This window comes from Stegostoma tigrinum, chromosome 1 (assembly GCF_030684315.1).
Source record: "Stegostoma tigrinum isolate sSteTig4 chromosome 1, sSteTig4.hap1, whole genome shotgun sequence".
Lineage (NCBI taxonomy): Eukaryota > Metazoa > Chordata > Chondrichthyes > Orectolobiformes > Stegostomatidae > Stegostoma > Stegostoma tigrinum.
In genome coordinates this window covers 69,234,409-69,258,911 of record NC_081354.1, presented here as the reverse complement: position 1 = coordinate 69,258,911, position 24,503 = coordinate 69,234,409, and the positions used below count along the sequence as shown (strand labels likewise).

Sequence of the window (24,503 nt, the reverse complement as noted above, 5' to 3'; positions counted from 1 at the left end):
TCCTGTTCATATACCCATCCAGATGCTTTTAAATATTGTAATTGCACCAGCCTCCACCTTCCTCTGGCAACATATTCCATACACGCACCACTCTTTGCGTGAATAAAGCTGCCCCTTAAGTCTCTTTTAAATCTTTCCCCTCTCATGTTAATCTTAATGTTATTCACCCTACCCATGCCACTCATGATTTTACAAGCTTCTGTGAGGTCACCCCTCAGCCTCCGATGCTCCACAGAAAATAGCCCCAGCCTATTCATTCTCTCCCTGTAGCTCAAACCATCCAACCCTGGCAACATCCTTGGAAATCTTTTATGTACCCTTTCAAGTTAAACAACGTCTTTCCAACAGCCCCAGAATCATTATTGTAAACTCCTCTGAACCCCCTCCAATGCCAGCATTGTATTCCCTAGACATGGGTCCCAAAACTGCCCACAGTATCCCAAGTGTGTCCTAACCAGAGCCATGTAGACCCTCAGCAGTACATTTCTGCTGTTGTTTTCTAGCCAACTAGAAATGAATGTTAACGTTGCGTTTGACTTCCAAACTGCTAACTGAACCTGTATTTTAACCTTAAGTTTTCCAAAGCCTTTCCCTGTTTAGAAAATAGTCTAAGCATCTATACTTCCTACCAAACTGCATAATATCACAGTTTTCCACATTATATTCCATCTGCCATTTCTTTGCCCACTCTCCAAGCCTGTCCAAGACATTCTGCAGCCTCCACGTCCTCAACATTACCTGCCCCCTTCACCGATCTCTGCATCACATGCAAACTTAACGATAATATCCTCAGTTCCTTCGTCCAAATCGTTAATGTCTAAGGTGAATAGGTGTGGTCTGAACACTGACCCCTGCGGAATTCCGCTAACCACCGGCTGCCATTCTGAAAAAGTCCCCTTTATCTCGACTGTCTGCCTTTTGCCAGTCAGCCAATCCTCTATTCATGCCACTACCTCGCCCTAACGCCATGGACTCTTATCTTATTTAGCAACCTCCTGTGTGGCACCTTGTCCAAGGCCTTCTGGAAATCCGAATAGCATCCACTGGCTCTACTTTATCTAACTTACTCGTTACTTCCTCACGGAATTCTAACAGATTTGTCGGGCATGACTTCTCCCAGACGAAGTCCTGCTGATTCAGCCCTATTTTGCTATACACCTCCAAGTACTCTGCAATCCCATCCTTATTAATGGATTCTATAATCTTACCCACAGCCGAGGACAGGCTAATGGCCTATAGTTTCCTGTTTTCTTAAACAGAGCTAGTCTAGTTTAATTGAGATGTGATAGCTACGTGCTAAAAGGGAAGAAAAACAAAATAAACAAATTTGTGTTGTAACTGACTGAGAAAGAGTTCAAAATTAAGAGGAGAACTGTGCATCTTTCTTTTGTAGGTAACAGCTTCCCTTTTGTTTGATGAACCTTAATCTTTGTCGGAAGTCTCATGTGTAAAACCATTGCTGATTATATTTTTTACATGTTCTATCTGCTGTGTTATCTTTGTTACACACTCACTAAGTTCTGATTATTTTTAAGGCATAATATGTAAATAGCCATTGATAATATCCCATTAAATTACTTTTGAGTATTGTTGCATTGTCATCATTGGCCTGGTGATTCCGTGATCTATATTTGCCATGTAATCCATGAATCCAATTTCTGTTGTGTGTGTATATAACCATGAATACCATGAATAGAATATTGCCTTTTCTCCCATCTATTTCAGAGAGCATTGAAAGGTGTGTGCTGTCTGCTTTTGCTGCTTATAAATATTTAATTGCTCAAGTTTATTCACAGCACATGCGTTACTGACCTGTGCACATGTTGTAGATTCCGAAGTCAGTATAGCTGGATCTGGAACTTATCTGAGGTCTTCATTTATGAAGACTGATGTGAAAAATTTATTTAACACATCAGCCAATTCCTGATGCCCCATAATATTTCCAACCATTTAACCCATTGAAGAAACTATTTAGTCCTTGACACACCATCTATTCCTTTACAGACATCTTCGTAAGTTGCTTTTCACTGGCTTCATATCTGTTCGAGTCAAACTGTGGTTTAGTATTATGTGACATTTATACAGTCCACAGGCTACACTATTTTTGATCTAGAGTTATAGAGTCATAGTTATAAAGTCATGTCACACGGAAATAGACCCTTGGGTCCAACCAGTCCATGCTGACCATAATCCCAAACTAAGCTAGTCGCACCTGCCTGCACTTGGCCCATGTCCCTCCAAACATTTCTTATTCATGTACTTATCTAAATATTTTTTAAACATTGTAACTATACCCGCATCCACCATTTCCTAAGGAAGTTAATTCCACACATTAACCACACTCTTGTGTTAAAAAAAGTTGCCTCTCATGTCTTTCTCCTCTCATCTTAAAAATATACTCCCTATTCTTGAAATTCCACACCCTAGAGAAAAGATACCTGCCACTCACCTTATCTATAACCTTTAGTTTGTAAACCTGTATAAGGTTGTCCCTCAACCTCCTACACACCAGTGAAAATGTCCCAGCCTATCCAGCCTCTCCTTACATCTCAAACACTTCATTCCCAGCAACATCCTGGCAAATCCCCTCTTGAATTTTTCATAATAATTAGTTGTTTCCTGTTTAATATTGAATTGTTAAGCTCTAGATGCTTGCTTTTAGTCTTTTTCATCATTTCTCTCTTATATTGTCTGAAGAATCCAACACATCAAACACTAGTCTGAACAAGACAGATCCAATCATCATGTTTTTGTTTGAGTAATTCTTTAGTCCCTCTCTCTGAGTCTGTCAGACTATCTGTCTTTTTTCCCACCTTTCTTGATGTCTGTTTGATTTTCATATCATTCCCAATTCTCTCAATGCATGCAATTTAGGAAAAACTATTTAGCTTTCTTATCAAAGTTAGAGAACAAAGTAAGATTTCATCAGATGCCTTTCAGTCGTGCTGCTTATTTTTATTTGATATATTACCTTGAAACAGCCATGTCTTTATTGTATATACATTAAATGGAATTTATTGTGATAGATCATCTCTTTACAGCACACACAAACATAATTTGTGTGATAACAGACAAATGGATAAATGTTTTATCATTAACCATCATCTTACATTACCTTGATTTTTATTGTTTTAGGTGTGGCAAAGGCAGGGATAAATAGAATTTCTCAGAAATTGAATTATAAAGCTTCTTCTTTATATTGAGTTGATGCACATTAGCTAAACCTAATGTAAACGTACTTTGGACATGTCGAGACCAGGAATAAGTATAGTTGAAATGATCATTTGACTTTAAAAGGAAGGTATTCCATTTTCACAGGTAGGTAAGCAGGTACGAACATGTAAGACCGACATGGTCGGCAGCCCATCGATCCAGGTCGGCTTCATCCTTTTTCTCTCCTTTCTCACCGTTTTCTCTCCTTCATTTTCTGACGTCATGGGAAAGCCAGAGCGGTGCTCGGTGGGTTGTTGGCAGCACCCAGAACGTGAACTCAGCGGGTCGTTGGCGGTGGCAGTGCCTGGTGCGAGCACACCTGGCTGCAATAAACCTGAAGTGTGGACTGGGCAGGTTATTGTCTGCTGTACCTCTTGGCAGGTCGTCAACTGCGGTGGTACCTGGGGTGGGGATTCCTGGCCGCAGCAGGCCTGCAGTGCCAGGATTTCTCGAGGTAGGGCACAGTTTGCAGAGACCTTGCAGAAGCCCTGGAGCTGTGTTTGAAGACCCCTTGTATGGAAGATGAACTCTATCTACGTAATTTTAAAAATTCTTTTTGTAACTCAAAATGGCGCTGAATTGTGGTGACAAAGCATTTTTCAGCATCATCTTTCTAGATAGTTGTGACAATAAATAGCTCATGATAATCTAGTATTCTTTGGATTTTCTTTGAGTATGTCTGTTCTTTCGGCAGCTTCTAATGTTGTCCCCGCTATTTCTTGTTTCTCACGGTGCAACAATGAGTCACCATTTGCAGGCAAATTTCAATCACGTATACATTAGAAAGCATAAAGGAGAACAGTTTTAAAATATTAAAGTTAAATATTTGACCTACTGGTCAAGTTTGATACTTCAAACTTCTGATTAAATACATCTAGTAACTAACTGCACTTGGGTGAATAACTTGATTTTCACGATATTTTACTCAATTATCAGATCCATGCATTCAGAATTGGAAACATTATTCTGTTCCAGAGTATTTTGGATTTTTTTTAAAGCGGTGATGGAATTTCTGAAAAGACGTTCTGAAAAGTAAACCATCGAAGTTGACAACTGTGGCATTTTATTTGTTTAATTTCATAGTGTATTGAAATAAAATGTTTCAGAAAATAACTGAATTTCAGTTGTGGTCTCCATTGTAGTTGTGGGAACAGCAGTAAACATTAAATAAGGACAAACAGCTGAAGTTCATTATTGGGAATAAACGTAGTAAATACACAGTTATTTTTGGAATTTATTTGCTGTTACTATCAAAGAAATGTGTTTGCATATCGGGCATTCACTTAAAGGGATTAGTGATACATAAAGAAGCATCAGATAGAAAATTAACTTTTGCAAAGCTCTTTATTTTGTACTGAGTTTTTTACAACAAACATTGGGTACATTCTACATTTAAAATTTAATGATTTTTAAACTGCTTTTAAAAAACATTAAGATAGAACTTTAATTTGTGTCAAAGTAAAATTTTATACGTTGGGGCCCATTTGGCTGGCAGTTAATACTAAACATGCAATAATAGGAATGGGCAATGCATACATTAGATTCCTGTTGACTTTTAGAAAAAAAATGGATCTATGTGTGGCAATACATCTTGTTTGCAAAGAGCAAATAGTTCAAAGTAAAACTTTGATCCAGCCATGAAGTGACTGAGGGGAATCTTTCTTTATACAAAGATTTTCCAAAGCTCTGATCTCCCTGTTTGATCAAATAAAAAGTTAAGACTAGAGGAGAAAGTGTACACCCTGGCCATACTGTGCTCCCTTGATGTGCCGAAGCAGCAGCTCCCTTCTGTCATTCTGTAGACTGCTCTCTATTTTACTGATGGTTATCTGCCTTGTATGCAGGTGAGCGCCCCTACCAGTGTCCCTACTGTGACAAAGCTTTCAGCAAGAATGACGGATTAAAGATGCATATTAGAACGCACACGCGGGTAAGAGGAGATCAAGTTTCTTCTTTTTTTCTTCCGTCTAAATAGTGAAATCAATTGCTGCAATGAAGTGTACAGGTAAAATTAATCATTTTGAATGAAATCAGCGCTGTTAGTTTTTGTACATTTTTGGTATAACCTACTTGTTCCTATTACGAGTTAATATGTAATAATTCAGCTATTCAAACTATTTCTGAGCCATAAATAGGTTCTCCATTTCGAAGGTATGGTCACAACACTGTGCCACCAAATCACTCAATAACATGTACCAAACTGCTGCAGCAATGAAATGGGAATGAACACTGAATTTGACAGGAATATAATGATATTGGAACACAGAGCAAGCAATACTTGCAAAATCAAAAGGCCAATAACATAACGAGGTTTGACTTAATTAATGGCCTATTTGGTAATAAACTTCATGTTAACATACACGACAGAGGTCTCATTGGAATCAGAGTGTATGTTCCAGTTGCGAAGCCAATAAACAAAGATGACAAAAGGTAAAGGTAATGCTGCAATATTATAGATAACAAAAAATGACCATGATACCTACCTGTTCTTGTCCCATTGGCTCACTTTCTACGTTAGCATTTACGCATCTTCCTGCTTCCTTTCCTTTCATATTCCAGGGTTCTCAAGGCCTGGGAAAGTCAGCTAACAGAAAATTAGAACTGACTATTTATGTTAATGTACAGAGACATTTTAATCATTAAATGACCAAACTACATCCCATGAACCAAATGGTCCTCTGCAACTCGTCCTGCCTCCTAAAACCAGAAGCAGGACCGTATTTCCCTCCCTACTGGCATTGAGGGTCTACCTACACCAAATGGACTGCATCAGATCAGACAGGCAGCTCACCACCACCACTTCAATGACAACTAGGAATGGGCAATTAATGCTGGGCAGTCAGTGATGCCCACGTCCCTTGAGTGAATAAAGAAAATGTAAAAAGGTCTACACGGTGTACCACTTTAGCAGTACGACGGCCTGTAGTCAGTCAATGCAGACTTTGACCTCATTGGTAATTTTACTGAGTCTTTATTTTGGATGGCCACGTTGTCTGATCTGGTTTTTTTCTAAAATTAACTGCAACGGCAATTCTTTTCCTTTCTGTGTCCATGTGAGGTACCATTTCAATTACTTCTTTTCATGAGCCTGTTAATATCTTTCCCAGATCCTTGGTCTGTCCAGGCTAAGCTTAGTCAGTTAACTCTCTCTGTATCCCAGGAAAGTCCAGTGCAAGCCATATGTCAGGATGTAAGGGAAACCACTTCAGTGACAATTCGAGGGACAAGTGGAGGGATCAAATCTCCAGCTGAACATTGAACAGATCTTTACTGAAAAACAGCCTAGACCTCAAAGTTTGTGGCATCGACGCTCCAAATTATTATGCCCTGTGTCACCACTGAACAAGAAAGTAATTTATTCTCTGCAGCAGTTAACGGCTAAATGGAGAATTAGCTTGTGAAGACTTGACACCCATTTTGATGTCTGTGATCAAATGGCGTTTATGTGGAAATTTATCAAAGTTCTTTACTACAAAGGTGCTGTTCCTAATTGATTGCTTTGTAAGATTTTTTGCATTCTCTGCGACCCCACCCCACTAAGAACACACAAAATATTTACACAGGCAGGTATGCAATTACAATGCTCTGAGACAATTTTGCAGATAAAAGGTATTTGAGATTTTGATGGATGGCGTATTAAGAGACCAATTTGGCTAGCTGCCAGTTTCACATGCGCTGCCATCACTGCTGGGAGCCTGAGTCTGGGAAAAGTGCACTAATGCAGGAACAGGCGACAGGCTGCCTCTGTGATTGAATTTTCCTCACCCTTCTTCTTCCCCAAAAGGCATCTCTGTAGAATTTGTAAAATTTAGTTCATTTCTCTCTCCATTGGTGCTGCCAATTTTGTTGAGCACTGTTGTACATGGGCATGAAAATGTTAATTTTGAACGGTGTTAAAGCTTCATCAACTATGATGATTTATGCACTTGTGGGCAGAACAGTTCAGAATCTTGAAGGAGAAAGACCTAACATCGGATCCTGCTCAAAGTCTCCATAACGGTGACCACCATATCAATGCTAACCTGTAACTTTTGCAATAAACTTCATCGCGTTAACTGCAAGAGTCTCTAGTTATACCAAGAAGTGTTTTTGCCTAACATTCTTAACCAAGCCAGCCCTGTAGTTTCCAATACTTAAACTGGCTGTTGGCAAGCTTTCATGAACATCAGCTCATACGATATAGTGAGCTGGTACATCCGTGCGTCAAGGTTGGCAGTGGTGTCAATTTGATTTGACTGCTCATGGTGTGCAGAGCAGAGAGATCTTTCCACTCAGTTTTGGGTTACCAGCTCATAGAGCACAATTGTCAGCAGGGAAGAGCCAAACATTTAAGAACCTGACAGAAGAAACCTTTGTAGCAATCATTCAACAAGAAAGTTTCAGATCTGGTAAGGGATGTGTTGCAACAGTTTAAAAAAAACAACTCCTCGAAGAACAAGAATCAGTACAAAGCAGATACAGGCTCACCATGAGGTGTGGTGCCCAGTGGGAGCGCTCTTGAGGGAGAGTTCAGGGTGAATGAACAGAAGTTCTGTGAGTAAGGCTTAAAATTCTAGTGGGCCAGGGGAAATATTAAAATGGTTCAGTAATCCATACTGGAAAAGTGACGGTGAAAATGATTGCTTGCAGCGCAGCTTGAGCATTGTTGCCATCTTGAGAGGGTATGAAGCAGCACGTAAGTAAACAAAATAAATGTAAGTAAAAGGCTATAAAAAAGATTTTATTGGAAGGTCACAGACCTAGAGACATTGTAAAGCCAGTAATTAAAGTGATAGCATTGAGCAGAATAGAACACCAGGCAGACCTGAGCTAATAGGAACGGAAAGTGAAGAAAACTTTATTCAGGATAAGGAAAAAGGAGATCTTTTCAAGAACTACATTAAAGGCAGAAGCATTTATTTAAACCACAGGAAGTGAGAGTTATTCAGTAAAACAGTGGTTAAGATGAAAGAGGCATAAATCTCTCATTTTACTTGTGAAGGACATTTTAACAGTGAGAATGCGGGAATCCTTCAAAGTAGCCACAAAACATGAGAAAGCTCCATTATGGCAAAGAAAAGACCAGCAGAACTACCATTACTGCAAAATAAAAGTATTTTAAGCAAACAAAATATATACTCACAGTAGGAAAGTAAGGCGGCAGAAGTTATATTTCCAAAGACTCAATATCAGAGACTCTGAGGAGTCACAAATGTTGCTGAACATGGTTTGATCATTGACAAACATTTATACTTCTAACCTTTTGATGGAGGGAAGGTGATTGATGAAGCAGCTGAAGATGGTTAGACCTGGGACACTACCCTTAGGAATGCCTGCAGAGATGTCCTGGAGTCCAGATGACTGACGTCCAAAACCTACAACCATCTTCCTTTGTAAAAGGTATGATTCTAACCAGCAGAGAGATTTCCCCCCAGTTCTGATTGATTCCAGTTTTAATGGTGATAGCTCAGAATACTAAAGCCATTAGAGAGTTGCACACTCCAAAGTCAATCCAGGATCACTTAAAGACCCTTAGAGATGATAAACTGTTGGCAAAAGTTTTGCCTTACTTAGAACCTGTTCAAGAAAATGGAAGGATCCTATTAGAACATATATTAAGAGTTTGATTTTCGGAGAATCAAGGGCATGTTGACATCCACAGATGTCTGAACACACAATAATCCATCCCTTCCAATCATCAGAGCAGCTGATGTTTCAGAACAAGATTAGGGGCAGTGTTCTCTCAGGAATAACAAAACTGGTACAATAATCCAGTTTACTCCACATTACAAGCACTATCAGACACAGAAGTACAAAATGCCATGATGGAGAAGATGGTTCTGTTGGTTACATTGGCTTGCAAGAGATTTTCAGACTGCAATCTAAGATTGAAAGTGGTCATGATAACATCACAAATCATTATTTTATGTATGCCTGATGGCACTCTTCCTATGTCGTTCTCATCTTGGAGGTTTTCTATGAAACAATGGGCAAAGAAAACTTCAAACAATGGGAGATGCTCTCTCCAGAGCTTCCGTAAATAGCCTTACCATGTATGGTGGGAGATAATGGGAACTGCAGATGCTGGAGACGCTGATGCTGGCTCTCTGATGAAGGGTCTAGGCCCGAAACGTCAGCTTTTGTGCTCCTGGGATGCTGCTTGGCCTGCTGTGTTCATCCAGCCTCACATTTTATTATCTTACCATGTATGGTATTGAGTTCATTCACCAAACTGAGACATCAGCAGTGTCCAGCTGACCAGAGTCAGCTGATTCAGATCCTAGAGGAATAAGGGATGTTTCAACCTCCTTTGGCATTGTGTTGAACATTGGCTAGATCAAAGACCCAGCAGATTGGTTATGAAAATGCACTTCAAACAATAGAATTTTGGAATTATCGTTAAGATTATTGTATGACAAATAACTGGTTCAGGAAGATGTTCCAGGGAACCCGTGTCAGTCTCCGTGGTGATCACCATCTGCTGAGTCAGAGTTCAGTCAGTGGCATGGTGGATTCGGATCTTCAAGACATCAAGGATCTTGTCACTGATTGTGAGATGCATACTGTCCAAATACAATAACAATGAGAGCTATTGTTACCTACTATGTTCCCCACCAGACTGTGGATATGCATGGACTCGGCTCTTTGTTTTTCACAGAAGATCTTAACTCATTTCCATCGATTAATTGCTCCCAACAGATAGAGGTTAAGAATTTGCATTCTATAACTATGGATGCAGTTATTGGGCTCTTACATGAGATATATGCAATGCATGAGAACCCTGATGTGGTTGTTTCGAACAACAGGCCGCAGTTTGCTTTTGAGTGGTTCAGCTGATTTAGGTTTAGATTTGAACATGCCAAAAGCTTACTGAGATAATTATAATCAAAAGGGCGAGCTGTATGTTGGATCATTGTAATTTAGTCAGTCTTGAAGAATACTGACTTTTGTATGGTGCTGCTAAACTGTGGCTCCACCCCACTCCAATGTGGTGTGACACCATTGACATGTGGACAAAAGGCTGAAGAATCAGCTCCCCACACGACCAAAGAAAGTGACTCCTAGGGACTATCAAGGTATATATAAAAAAAGAACAATCCTATCATGTGTATCAGGTCATACATTACAGTAGGTATATCATATGAGATAGTTGTCACATTTTGGATGGGTGAGTTAGCTTTGGATTGGGGAGCTGAACAAAAGAAGCTATCTTTATCTAATAGGTTGAGATTAGCAGAGATCATAATGCTGAAGGGGCTGTCCAATGGTACTGTACAAACCTTATCCTAATATAGGTAATCACTCAGCATAGATAGACTGGGATGAAGTCAGTGGGGAACTTGACAAAGTAAGGGTTGCTAAGCATCTCGGTGTGAGGGAGAGTATCAATGTCAGTGGTCTTCAAACAGCAAAATACCAATCTTTTGGGACTGTAAAGCACACATTCTAGGAGAATAGGTTAAAGCCTCCAAAACAACCGAAATTAGAAAGTCAGAAAGCTGGGGAGAGATGCATTCTTGAAAATGTAATTACAGATATAATCACATAGACAAATGTATACTATTAATAACGAAATAAAAACGTTGGAGAAGATTTTCTATATCATTTCTGAAACAAATATTTCTGGTATTTTCTGATTTCATTTTCCATCTGGATTACTTTTTTTTAATTGTAGGTAGTTGCTTACCTGAACACGTACATTTTTTAACTCCTCTTGGTTTCACCATTATAATTGATCTTTCTCGGATCTGAAGTGGTTAACCTCATGTTTTTCCACATGGGACTCCATCTGTCATAAATTTTCCCACCCACTTAGTCCATGGCCTTTTGTAACTTCCATGCAACTGTCTGTGTTTCTTAAATTTATGTCATTTTCAAGCTTGGATATGCAAAGTTATAAAATTAAAATTTCAAGCAATTGAATTATCATTCACACATATTGAGCACTGCATGTTTAAGAACATGCAACTGCAGAAATAATTCAATGTTTAATGTGAGTTATACTGATGAGAAAAAGATACATTGAATGAAACAGAACAAAAAACAAGACGGACAAATTTTATTTTTATACGGAGCGTGGTTCGTGTGTGAAATGAATTTCCTGAAGAAGTGGTGGATGTGGGTACAATTGCAATGTTTAAAAGACATTTAGATAGGTACATGGATAGGAATGGTTTGAAGGGATATGGGACAGAAGGAGGCAGGTGGATCTAGTTCAGTTTAGGATTATGTGCAGCATAGACTGGTTGGATCAACGCGTCTGTTTCCGTGCTGTATGACATAACGACTCTGAAAGTGCAGTTCTCCTGAGTAAGTATGGAAAAAAAACTGTCAGTTTGTTTCCTGCTATTTCTAAAATAATGATTATAATTTTACATACACTTTAAACTGGTGTAATGAAGAAAATTTATGTGTGTATCTCTTTGGTGTGGGAGCTGCGCCATTATGGTTAGCTGGAATGTTTTAGAGCATAGAGGTCAGCAGACAGACATGAAACAGCAAAGAAATTTAGTCACAGCTTAATTATTGATGGATTGATTGATTGTTGCCTAACCAACAAGCAGATGATAAAAAAAGTCTTCTCACCACTGAATCTCCCAAGGAGAAGGCCTTGCATAACAGTCCTTAGGCTCTAGGAAGTGCCATTGTCTGATTCATGGTCGCTTATGATGACCCAGAAGGCCAAGGCCTGTGACAGGCCAAAGTCTCAGCTTTGCTCGGATTGTTAGTTCTTAGTGAATTGTCCTCATGGGATTGTCTGAATTTTCTTGTCAATTGCCATCTAACATGCTTTTTCCCATACTTTTAAAAATAAATTCAGAAAATTGTGCTCCTAGATGTTTACAAGATTACTTTTAAAGTGTCAAAATGAGTACCAGTTGAAACCTGAAATTCGTTAAAAATGTGCAGCCAAGTTTGGTAACTTTTTTATTTTCTTAAAATGTAGGCTCTTTTTGCACAATAGGGAAATGTGAATATGTTAAGGAAATGGCAGACGTAGTTCAGAAAGATTAATGTTAGTCAAGTTCCACAAGTTTCCAGTGAAACTCTAGAACCTAGCCTGGAATTTCTTTGGGGATTTTCCCCATTGCCTTGTGTAACTTATTTATTATAACTTGCATTCAGAAGTTTTTTTTAATAAGTGAACTTCCATTCTATGTAGACTCTATCATAAGTTACAATTTTACTGGCTCTCAAGTGACAAGGTACACCTATGCTAATGTTGCAAATGCAAATTGCATTTTTGCAAGGTCTCCCCAGCATCTCCACACTATAAAGCCATTTCAATCACAGAAACTTCAAGGAAACAATGTAAATAGCAGTTCGTGACACTTCTGTGGGATTTCTACCCATCTTCTATTGAAGCTATGCAGAAGGATTAAAGCAGAAACTTAAATAACTAATCCAAGAGCATTTATTGATCCCATTCTACTTGATTATTGATAATGACATTGCCATAAAATTGTACAAGTCCAATTAATATAAAATAATAGCTACTTCAAGTACACAAAAGGCATTTTCAAATGTAGGTGACTTAAGCAATTATTTACAGGCAAGTCTCCTTTTACTAAATGACTCTTCATGTCTCTCCTTGGCTGGTTGAAATCAGATGTGGCTGAAGATGATTCCCCTTGTATTTTTATTTCTCTCTATGAAGAACTACCTTCCTCTGTCTGTTTGCTGCTTACCATAGTATGGCTGCACTCTCCAATTCAGTATGTGGAAAATGTGGATGCAAAGACTGTCCTAGCATGCTCAGAGTTTTACATCTAATTCTAGGAAGATATGATCCATTTTTGTAATTCAGACTTCAGTGATGAGTTTCAGTTTAACCTGATCCTATTATTTCTCTTTGAAACTATAATGGAATAGTGACTTTATGTCCCCTTTGACCAAGGTTTTATTCCTGAAAGAGAAGCAAAATGATGTCCTTCTTCAGTAAAGTAACCAATCCCATGGAATGAATTTCTGAACTCAGCCATCTGTAGCATGTACAAAACAGTCACTCACCATAATTTGACCATGGCAGCCAGTTAATGGACAATGGGTAGACCCTCTATTCAATTAAAGACTGTGGTTGGGCTCTCGAAGCTGGAGAGTCGGGTAAAATCATTCCGGTCTGAAAGCAGCAACAGATGCAATGCAAGGTGGGAGAGCGGGAGAGAGAAGATGTCAAAATTGAGGCACTTGCAGCCCAACTTGTAGACCTTTTAAATTAAAGTTGGCTTTTGCATTTGGCACCACTGTGACAAGGGAGCCAAGCATCCAAACCAGTCCCACCACCTCTAGGGACCCTGAGGCTGATCAGAAAATTCCCATTTGACCTTCTTTAATTGGCCTTAATGAATGTGATTGGTCACTCTTTATGTATGGTAGGATAGCCCTGCCATAACCACATCCTACCTCTGTGAAGATGACACAGAGCGGGGTGAAAGTAGTGTACTGCAATGCAGTGCATTGGTTCTATTTTTAGTGTCTCCCTGTCTCCACTCCTAGCTCCAAACAGGAGCTAAAAGTTGTATATTTCCACAGGCTGCTTTCTGATTATCCTTGTTGGATGCTGTTAAAAACAAAACAGTTTGTAAACCTAAAATAGAAAATTGGATTGTATTTTGGTCATACCTAAAATAGTACACTTTGCATACTTTGCTCTACATCTTTGTACATCAGTGTAAGCTCAGCATGTATAAGGTGATACTGAATCTAAATATTTCATATTTGAAATATTACTGCTGATAGTTTTGTATTGTTTGGTCTTCCTTACACCAGCTTGAGGAATAGTTCTGAAACCTGTCAAAGGTGGTTAATCTTCATCTACTGAAGACAATTTGTTTTTTTCAAAATTTGTGTCAAAAGAACAAGTAGTTGTTTAGAAATGCCTTCTGCTAGAGATGGGAGACCAGTACTTGGAACCAGCAGTGTGCGGTTTGTGAGAGAAACAATTAAAATGAAATGTAATTACATTCTGCTGGCATGTTGTTTGAAATATTTTAGAACGATACACATGCAGCTATGAAATCTGACCCCCATTAACTTTGCCAGCTGTGTTCTGTATGAAGTGGTCACTTTTCTCAGCAAGAGTTGTTTGATTCACATTGTAGGCATTTCTGAAAGCAACGCTGAAGCATCGTTGCCATTTATGAGCTCTCGCTTCCTGCAAGGCTCAGAATATTAACTTTTAAAACAAAAACACGATACATGATAGTGGGCCATGTGTCAGGAGTGGTTGGTGATTTATGCTGCTTTTCTGATGACAAAAGATGACTCCTTGACCTCGGAATTAGTGTATGCTGATATCTGTGTTTTTTAAGGTAAAGTAACTATTGCCACAGGAGGAGAAACAAAATATTGGGCATTGTATTTTCAGGACACATGGTCCGAGTCTTCTGTTGGCACAGCTGGAGAGTTTAACAAGCCTGTTTGTGGCTCAGAAGAAGGGGATTACCTACCTGCCACACTAATCAGTGCCATTACATGACACCTACAGGGGGCTGCTAGTCCAAACAAATGTTCCTTTTGGCCTCTGCAAGACTTTATTTTCTTTTCACTACTGATCTTCCTAATCTCAGTATGAGTTTAATTTTTGCCTTACTGAGAAGGTTAGATTTGTACTGTTGGATATATCCTTTGATGAAGTGTGAATTTTTGCTCTGAATTGTTACAGCGTTTATTTCTTTATCATACTGATACAGTATAATTGTGATTTGGATGATTGTATCGTTGGGAAATAAATAGGGTGAGTATTTGGACTGCTACAAATACATTAAGCCCAAAATAGGAGTTCACGTATAAGTAATGTTACAGTGGCACTAAGCTACCAAAACGCAGCGAGAACTCAGCAAATCATTGCTAAGCTGCTAGATTGAATAAATATGCAGCATCAGACACTGGTTTCAGATTCCTATTCTCATTTCTGCTTGCATTTTTGGAATAGGCCACTTCTGTCATAGGCCCACTGAGTTATCAGAGATCAACAATACGTTAAAAACAAGTAAAATGACCTTACAAAATAAAAACCAAATGAGCTGTGGATGCTGTAAATAGGAACAAAAACAAAATTGCTGGTAAAGCTCAACAGGTCTGGCAGCATGTGTGAAGGAAAAAAATTGGAGTTAACGTTTCGAGTCCGGTGACCCGGTTCTGTGGAAGGGTCACTGGAATCGAAATGTTAGCATCTGTGAAGAAAAATCAGAGTTGCCAGACCAGCCGAGGTCTCCCAGCAACTTCTAAAATGACCATGTGTTTATTTCTGTGGCTTCAGCACAAATTTAAGCCATAAGACACAAACTTTTTACTGCTGGATGCCTTAAATGGTATTTTGTTTTTACACAGAAGGACAAACTTAATTGACTCATTCGGGTCTTGATGCATTAATTTGATGCAATCAATTTTACGTTATAACTTAAAGGGACAACGTTTAGAAAAGTTGCTTTTATTACTTTAATTTTCCCTGTTGGCTGTTTGCCTCTTTCTAAATTTGTTGACAATTGTGTGCAAGGAAACAAAATGAGGCAAAAGTTCTGCTAACTCCTAGTTGAGGTGCCCAATTGATAATGGAGAATACCAGGAATTAAATGTGGTTATAAAAGACTTTGCAGTTCATGTTATTCTAGGACATGTATGAAGAATGAGCATATACTCGAAATGGTTGAGACAAACCATTACCATAACCACAAGTGTCCTCCTTTTGAAAAAAATAGATAAAGCAATGATATTGGAGAGGAATTTGGAGGACGACAAGGAGGAAAGCATATGTGATGATAGTTTGGTACAGTCAATGAATGTACTATCAGCTAGAAGATTAATTAATGGATTGGTATGTAACCCTCTGTCTGTTTAATCCATTCTGTCGTATAGTTTTTTTTTGGCAACTATGTTTTTAACATCAAAGATTAACATTCCACCATCCCATTGAACAAGAAGTAGGAGGCAAGAAAATGCTTCAAGTGGGGTGCTGTCTACCCCCAAACTACATTGAGAAACATCTGGCAACAGTTTACTTCCTAGTAAAAATGGAAGAGGATGAATTACATGGTTAAGATTTTACTTGTTAAAATGTTTGTGGTTGCTGACAGAAGAGCAATGTTCATATTGCAATATATTTATTTTGATAATTTTCCCAAAATAGTTCTTATCAACTGTTTATGTCTTTGCTGCCCATGACTAGCTGACTGAAACAGTCCTGGAATAAATTTTTATTTAGTTTTTAGAACTACAGTGAACTCTTTTCAATTAATGGTAGTTTGTTTTTAATGATGCATTGCTTCATGAAGTGATCCATCAGTATTGATTCACAGTCCTCTTGATCAAATTTCTCCAGCAGCTAACTAGGACTTAAAATGGCTGCTAACTTACTAGGATTTTAAGTTGTTCTACTTTTTTGGACTATGATTCACTGCAGTTTTCTTAAGGTAAACATTGTATGTTGTAGGATGTGTGATTTTATATGTATTATCAATTATTTCAGAGTTTGGATTTTGGAGGAGTTATACACAGGTTTGGTCTATATGCACGAGAGAGTTTTAATAATTAACTAGTCAGTCTTTCTGGAGCCATAGTTTTAAAAACCAGTATGTGTGAAAGAATAGTGTTTGGGGTGATAATCAGAATTTGTAAGTATTTTTGAGAGTTTTAAGCTTAAAGAGAGTAAACATTGAAGAGAGTAAACATTGAAGAGCATTAGCTTGTTTTTAGTTTAACAGAATGAAGAAGTTTTTTTTTACCCAGGGAAAGAAGTTATTGGTTGGAAAAATTTTGTTTTCAGCTCATAGGATACCTAACTGAGGTTAAATATTAAGACAGTTTCACCGAGAGGAAGGAGTTAGTTTAGAACTGTGAGGGAATTAGTTACCTTAATGTAAAGAATTTAGTTTGAAAATTACAGACCAGAAGTATTTGGTGAGAAATAGGTTAATTGAAGGCTGGAAGATTTTAGCTCAATTGTGATGCTGAACAAGGAAAATGTTACCAACTTCTCAATATTAGAAATTGAAAGAAACAGGTAAGTCAAACCTATAAATGTAATAGAGAAGGGAACTGTCTCTCGTATTTGAGTACTGTAAAGTGATCATGTTGGGGTAGATGGATTTTATTTTATCAGGTGTTTTAACATCTTTCAAATTGGCTTATGTATAAAAAGTTTGATTTATTCTATTTTGTCTTCATTTCTTGGGCTTAATAAACATGGTGTTTTATTGTTAACACCAGATTGCATGCTTGTGTTTCAGTGAAAGATCATCTTGGTGTCTATGGACTACAGAATTAGAATTCATTGGACTCAAGAGGGATCTGTGTCCTTCTCTTAAAAGTAATGTGTATGTGTGGTTTCGGCCATAAAATAGCTCTGGTGTGGCAAAGTTTATTCCATGGCTTTTGAAGATGGCTTTGAATGTTGCTAAGAATTTTCCAGATGTGGAAGATAAAATGATTGATTATTTGAAATCTTTGAGAAATGCTAAACTGAGAGAGTTAGCAAGAAGTTTGAAAAGAGAGACGCAAGTGGGATCTTGTAATATTAAAATACTTCAAGTGATTATCCAACATTTAGAACTGGAAGAAAGGAAACTTAAAATTGGGGATATTATCTAGAATCAGCTAAGATCCACAATTAGAAATTTTAAAAAATGACTTAGAAAGAAGGGGACGTGAAAAGACATGAGTTAGAGGAAAAAGAAAAAGAGATATATAGGCGAGAAGACTTGCAGCAGAAAGGAGGAAAAGAAAAACAGAGCATCATGGAAAGTGAGGAGCAACAAAAACAAAGTGGAATTAAAGTATCTTGAACTCCAAAGAGATAGAGAACTTCAACAACATGAGTTGGTCAACGAAACGAGTAAACAAAGAGGTAACATTCTGCTGGATAATTCTGATTCCATGAGGGATTTGATTTAACTGAGAATACACTCTTAGAGGCCAAGTTTACTCAGAATAGTGTCAAGTGGTATTTAACCTGACTTGAGAAGGTCACTAGACAGATAAAGTGACTGAAAGATGCCTGGACCTTAATGTTACATAGAGTTTTGACAAGCTCAGATACAAGTGAACGCCAGTCCTGCTAATTGTCAATGCTTATGAGCTTGTCCTTGAAGCTAATCAATTAAATTTTTTGGCTACAAGCATGGAACTAAATTTGCAGCATTGCGTGTCTGTGTTTTAGCGAATGACCACCTCATCAAATTAATGAAAGCCATATTTGATCTATTGAGCCAGATTTCAGTCTGAAATCTGATTTGCCTTCGAGCAACATTAGCTGGGATCAAAATAATTGCCATTGGCCCAATATTGAAGGAATCATAGGTGCTCTGTGCCTTAACCAAAATGGCACTGGAGCTCCAATTTCTAGAAGTCTCATCTCTGAGCCCAACCCCCAGCATTTTCAGCAAAAGAGAAATGAAGGAGGCAGAACCGTGTTTAAAAGTGCAACTAATTTCAATCAGAAACAATTTTTTTTTATAAACCAGTCTCTCTGAAACACAACTTGGGATGTTTACAAAGTCGTGATCTGCCAGATCAGCAATGATAATTTCGAATGATCGTTTTCTGAAGCAGGGTCCCAACCCGAAACATCAAGCTTTCCTGCTCCTCTGATGCTGCTTGGCCCACTGTCTTCATCCAGCTTCACACCGTGTTATCTAATGATCATTTAGAGTTGACTTGCCTGGTTTGAATGTAATCAGTTAACTGAGGTTGACAGTTATAGTTCATGCTACATCATTATGCCAACCATTTTCCAACCAATCAGTACCCTCTTATGCCACATAAATAGTTATTTTCTAAACTTGGCTTTTATTCCATTCCAACATTTGCTGAGTGCCAGATGAAAAAATTCCTCTTTCTTTGCAGCAGCATTTGAGTTCAGTGCTACAAAGCAACCCACTGGGATTGTTAAAAGTAGATAAGAATGTGTGTAATAAGTAGCTAAGGCCCATGGCACTGTCAATCTATCAATTTATTTAAAATCCTCATCTCATTAAATCTTGAATAAAGTAAGAGCCAATTGTTAAAAATGTTTGCAATTTCAACAAATGTTTGTTGATATATGCCTGAGAATATTTGTTTTATATATTCTTAAATGATGCAGATGAGAATGTTGGGGAGGATGTTAAGTAAGTTTGTGGATGACAGAAAGATTGACTAGGTGGTTGATAGTGAGGAGAAAGGTGTTAAATAGAATTTAACCCTGATAACTGAGAGGTCTTGCACTTTGGAAAAAGCAACAGGACAAAAGGACAATGAACAGTAGAACACTAGGAAGACCAGAGGAAAAGATGGTGCTTGACTACAGATCCCTGAAGGTGGCTGTATAGGTTAGTTAAGAAGGCACATTCGATGCTTGCTTTTATCAGTCAAGGCATATATTATAAGAGCAGGGAGGCTATGGAGTTGTACAGAACTTTGATTCGGCCACAGCAGGAGTACTGTGCACATTTCTGGTCACCACACTATCGGAAAGATGTGTTTGCACTGGAGTGGCTGCAGAGGAGATTCGCTAGGATGTTGCCTGAGATGGAGCATTTCAGCTGTGAAGAGATGCTGGATTAGCTCAGATTGTTTTCTTTGGAGCAGAGAAGCTTGATGGCGTGACATGATTGAGGTGTGTAGGGTTATGAGGAGCATGGACAGGGCAAATAGAAAGCAGCTGTTCACCTTAGTTGAAGTTTCAATAACATGGGAGCATATTTTTAAAGTGATAGGTAGGTTTGGAAGAGATCTGAGATAAAACTTTTTCACCCAGGGTTTTGACAATCTGGAGTGCACTGCCTGGAAGGGTAGTTGAAGCAGGTAACCTTACTACCTTTAAAAAGTACGTGGATCAACAATTGAAGTTTCTTCAGTTGAAGACATTTGATGTTATGGCCTAGTGTGCGAGACATGTGCAGGTAGTAGTGTGTCTTTGGTAGCACAGACTGGCAAGGCTGAAGGGCCTCTTCTGTACTGTGAGATTCTAATATCTTTATAGAATTAGTGCTGTTTACTGCTTACACATCTCATGGCTGTCAGTGCTAGGGACCTGTAAATTCACAATGTGTTTTGACAATTCACAGATTTAATTAAACTGTTAGCTATCTTTGATGTCAGACTATGGATACATATATTTGTAATGGACTAATTTCTTGAAAGAATTTAAACGAATTGAATGAGTTTTTAATCGATGCAAATTTTTCTTCAATTTAGTGAACATTAGAACTTCATTTCATCTCAACATGGCTCCTGAGGTCTCCTCATGCTGAATGAATTATAATAGAGAGTGTCAGAGAAAAAGGTAATCAGAAGGGGCATGAGTTAGCACTGTTTTGGCAGAGCTGCTAACAGGGAAATGGGATGAGTGAGCCTCTTGTTGACATGGAGGGTATGATGGGCTGTGGGTGTGGGTTGAGAGGCATAGGTTAGCATGAAGGATATGAGAAGCCATTATGGTGGTTGGGGGGAGGTGGCCATGAGGTGGCATGGAAAGTGTTTGGGGAATGAGAGCTAAAAGATGTTACTGTTTTTATGATAATGGAGACAGAACTCTGGAGCACTAAGATTGGCCCATTAATGGTCCTTCCTGGTACCCAGCAGCCCTTGTGTTTGCCTCTGAACAACTCAGTCTATATCTGATCCCTGTAATAAGATTTCTGCCATTCAAGGAATTTTTTCCAGAGTCAGGTTTGCAGTATTGAGATATTTCCTGACTCTGTGCATCCAATGTAGAAGGGGAAATTTTGGCTCATTGTCTCTGTTCTCCGCCAGAAATGGTACACCTTCCACTGATTCTGTACGACCAAAGTAACTTTTTTTCCACCCTGATGACCACCATAACATACAAGGACAGGGATTTGCATGTTTGGGGTCTCAATACAACCTATGTGGTGGCTGAAAACCACGAGCTGAGGAACACTCACTGTTGTCTTCCAAGGTGCTGAACATGAGAATGTGCAATGGGGATGAAAATGGCTGTGGTCACTCCAAGACAGGGCACGGTAAATGTCCCAACCTGTGGTGGAAGGGTTGCAACAAAAACCACAATGTGAGGCCTTTAAAAGGAAAAGAACATTACACACAAACCGGTGCACTGTGCAGGACTCAGACCCTGATCCCTGGCCATCCTAATGCATTGCCCCCTTATTTGCTAGATGCGTCCCTACCACAGACTTCACTGACCAGCTCATTCACACTAACAGGTCACAAACGCCAGGGCTAGAATAGAGATGTACAGGATGAGAATCAATGATGTCAGCACAAGCCTTTCCTCTGTGTATGCCTTGTGGAGGCGCAGTGAACAAAGAACTTGAGGGCCTTACCTACTCGATGAGTTATTGATTTTAAAAATGTAAATAAGAAGGTGTTTGCAAGTTAAGGATGGATAGGGATTATGGAGCCAGTACATATGCATGATGTTGAGAGCCAGCTCATGCATGATTTTATTTAACGATAGGATAGGGTCTCATCTCTTATTCCTGATCATAACGTGAGTATTATTTTTGCATATACATGGTGAAAGATGAGCAGTTATCCACTAAAAGAGCATTCTGATATTTTGGAAGAATGTATGTATTCATCATGCAAATGGGATATATATATCTTGGGACTTGGAATCAAATTAAAATGGTTAAATGGAAATGCACTGTTTCATACTATTTTATTATATACATCTGTTTGAGGTTGAACAAACAATTCATCAAGAAATTGAAGCCAGTGTCTACCTTAAAAAATGTGTTCTTTAAACAAATAATTTTGTCTTGGTTAGTGGCTTAAAGCTTGGAGAGCACTTCAGATCCAATGATCTCTGTGGTTTTAGATTTAGGTTTGTTATCACAGCTAAGGCCAGAATAACAATGCAGTAATGCAGAGTTTCATAGATTGGCAGATTTGATGACCACACAATATTAATTGGGAAAAGTTACTTAAAATGGAATGACAGTAAGCCAATAATTTAAAAGTTCGGAGATCATTTGGAAACTAGTAACTGCAATAAAGCAATGGTCATGGCAAGAATAAAAAGGAAAAAAAAATGTTGAGGAAAAGATACTTGACTGGAAAAATACCAAATTGTAGGAGTGCAAAAAGGAACGTTGCTGAAAAAAGAGACGTATTGTTGAAGCTTTTCATCTTCTTTTCATCAGGACATTGGAAGAAGACCAAATTTCTAATAGTCACAGCAATTTATACTATAGAAGAAAACGTACAGATTGGTTGCAGGCAACTCTGGTTGAAGTGTTACAATGGAGAAAACAACAGGGAAATCTATTTTTTGTAAACTCTCTAGTACTGCATAAGAAGGTGCACGGCTTGAACATGAGAGAGATAGTAGGAACTGCTGATGCTGGAGAATCTGAGACAGCAAGGTGTAGAGCTGGATGAACGCAGCGGGCCGAGCAGCATCAGAGGAGCAGGAAAGCTGATGTTTCAGGTCTGGACCCTTCTTCAGGCTTGAATTTATTGCATTTGTTTGCTAACAACAGATCCCTGCATACAAATGTATACCTCTATTAGCAAGTGTAGATGCTGCAAACTTACCTGGTTATCATGAATTATTTACTAGTATGACTATTAACGCAGCCAGGATCGTTAATCAAGTGCTAACTAATTATACAATCATTTTAAGAAAAGGTGGCTAGTTTTTGGTTTTGTAAATGCAGGCTGGTTGAGTGTAGCCAGTACTCTGGCTGTTATACGCAACTGAAGGAGGAAACTAAAATAAAACAAGGAATTGCAGATGCTGGAGATCTGAAACAAAACAAAACTAAAATTGCTGGAGAGACTCAGGGGGCCTGGCAGCATTTGTGGAGAGAAAGCAGAGATAACATTTTGAGTTCAATGACTCTTCATCAGAACTGTTAGTAGCTAGGAAAAAAGTGGTATTTCTGCTGAAGCCGAAATGGAGGAGGGTGAGGGAGAAGGGAGAGGTGACCAGATTGTTAGATGTGAGACCCAGAGAGAGAAAGATATATGAAAGGGTTAGGTAAACAAGAAGATTATGGGATCAGTAGTGTGTGACCAATGCCACCCCGCCTGGATGGAGGGGATTGCAGGTGAACTCTGCCCATGGGGCATCTCCTGAGATTTTGAGGAATGCTGACCAAGGTGAAGAGATTGAAGAAGCTTATCTTGCCTTGCATTAAAGTAACCCAACAATTACAAAACTCAGTTATTGTACTTCCCTCATTCTAGGCAAAGGTATAGGTACCCTTATAAAAATCAAAACAACTGCGGATGCTATAAATCAGGAACACAAACAGAAGATGATAAAGCTCAGCAGACTTGGCAGCATCTGTGAAGGAAAAATCAGAGTTAATGTTTCAGGTCTGGTGACCACTCCTCAGTACTAGAATGGAGTTCTGAGGAAGGGTCACCAGATCCAAAACGTTAACTCTGATATTTTCTTCACAGACGCTGCCAGATCTGGTGAGCTTTTCTAGCAGCCTCCATTTGTGTTTCTGTATTGTTACCCTTATTCATCCTCAGTGAAGATGAAAGTGGGAATGATAGGCTCATATATTCAATACATACAAAATGAAAGGGAAAGAGAGCTACATACTTAGAATGTTTACTTGAAAAGTAAAAGGGAATTTACCTGTATTAATTGTCATGTTTGAGCCAAATCAAAAAAATAACATTTAGGAGTAGTTGCAGAGGTAAAATAATGATCAGAAATGTCCAAAAATGTTATTGCCAAAGAACATTGCTACATCCATCAAAAATGTACAAGCAAAAGTTGTGTGTCTATGTAGGTCAATCTATCATATAGAAAAAAGTAACCATCCCAATAAATTGTATTCCCACTGTATGGGCTAACTAGTTAACTGTAATGCTAGCTACAGCACCATTCCCAGTTCCTGTACTTCTCTCACTTGTTAGCATTTCCCTTGTTTCTTCCTGTCAGTTGTGTGAGGTACAAGTGCAATGTATTGTTCTGATCACTTTGATAGTGTTGCTTTCCTACTCTCTATGTTTGTACAGATTATGAAAATGATTTTAACGTGTTTATCCTTCTTCAAGTGCTGTTAGCTAAGACTTTACGGTTGCCTCCGTCATTCCTGTGGTACAGCTCCTGCATTTCAACCTTCTAGAATTGTACTGCACTGTCCAGTGTTGTGAAGTGATAAACACCACAAGATTTTGCTCAGTGGTGAGGGTACCCATTTACATGCTAATTATGAGAAAACATAAATAGTAATTGGGCTGGAACATCCTTAGAGCACAGCCATTTCCTTCATACTGTTGCATGTCTCTGACCTGAAACATTTCTATACAAGCTGCACAAGTAATTTCCCATTATTATCTCAGAATATATTCTCAGGTCGATTTTAAATCTTTCATCTCTGTGA

General features: G+C 38.6%; 1 protein-coding gene across 4 annotated transcripts in view; it reads left to right on the top strand.

The window, feature by feature from the left end:
- prdm5 (PR domain containing 5) overlaps positions 1-24,503 on the top strand; it is a 295,357-nt gene that overhangs the window by 245,994 nt on the left and 24,860 nt on the right. For all 4 annotated transcript variants that reach the window (XM_048563583.1, XM_048563497.1, XM_048563403.1 and 1 more), the window contains one exon: positions 5,058-5,143. In XM_048563583.1, coding sequence (XP_048419540.1) covers positions 5,058-5,143 — 86 coding nt within the window. The remainder of the gene's footprint in view (positions 1-5,057; positions 5,144-24,503) is intronic.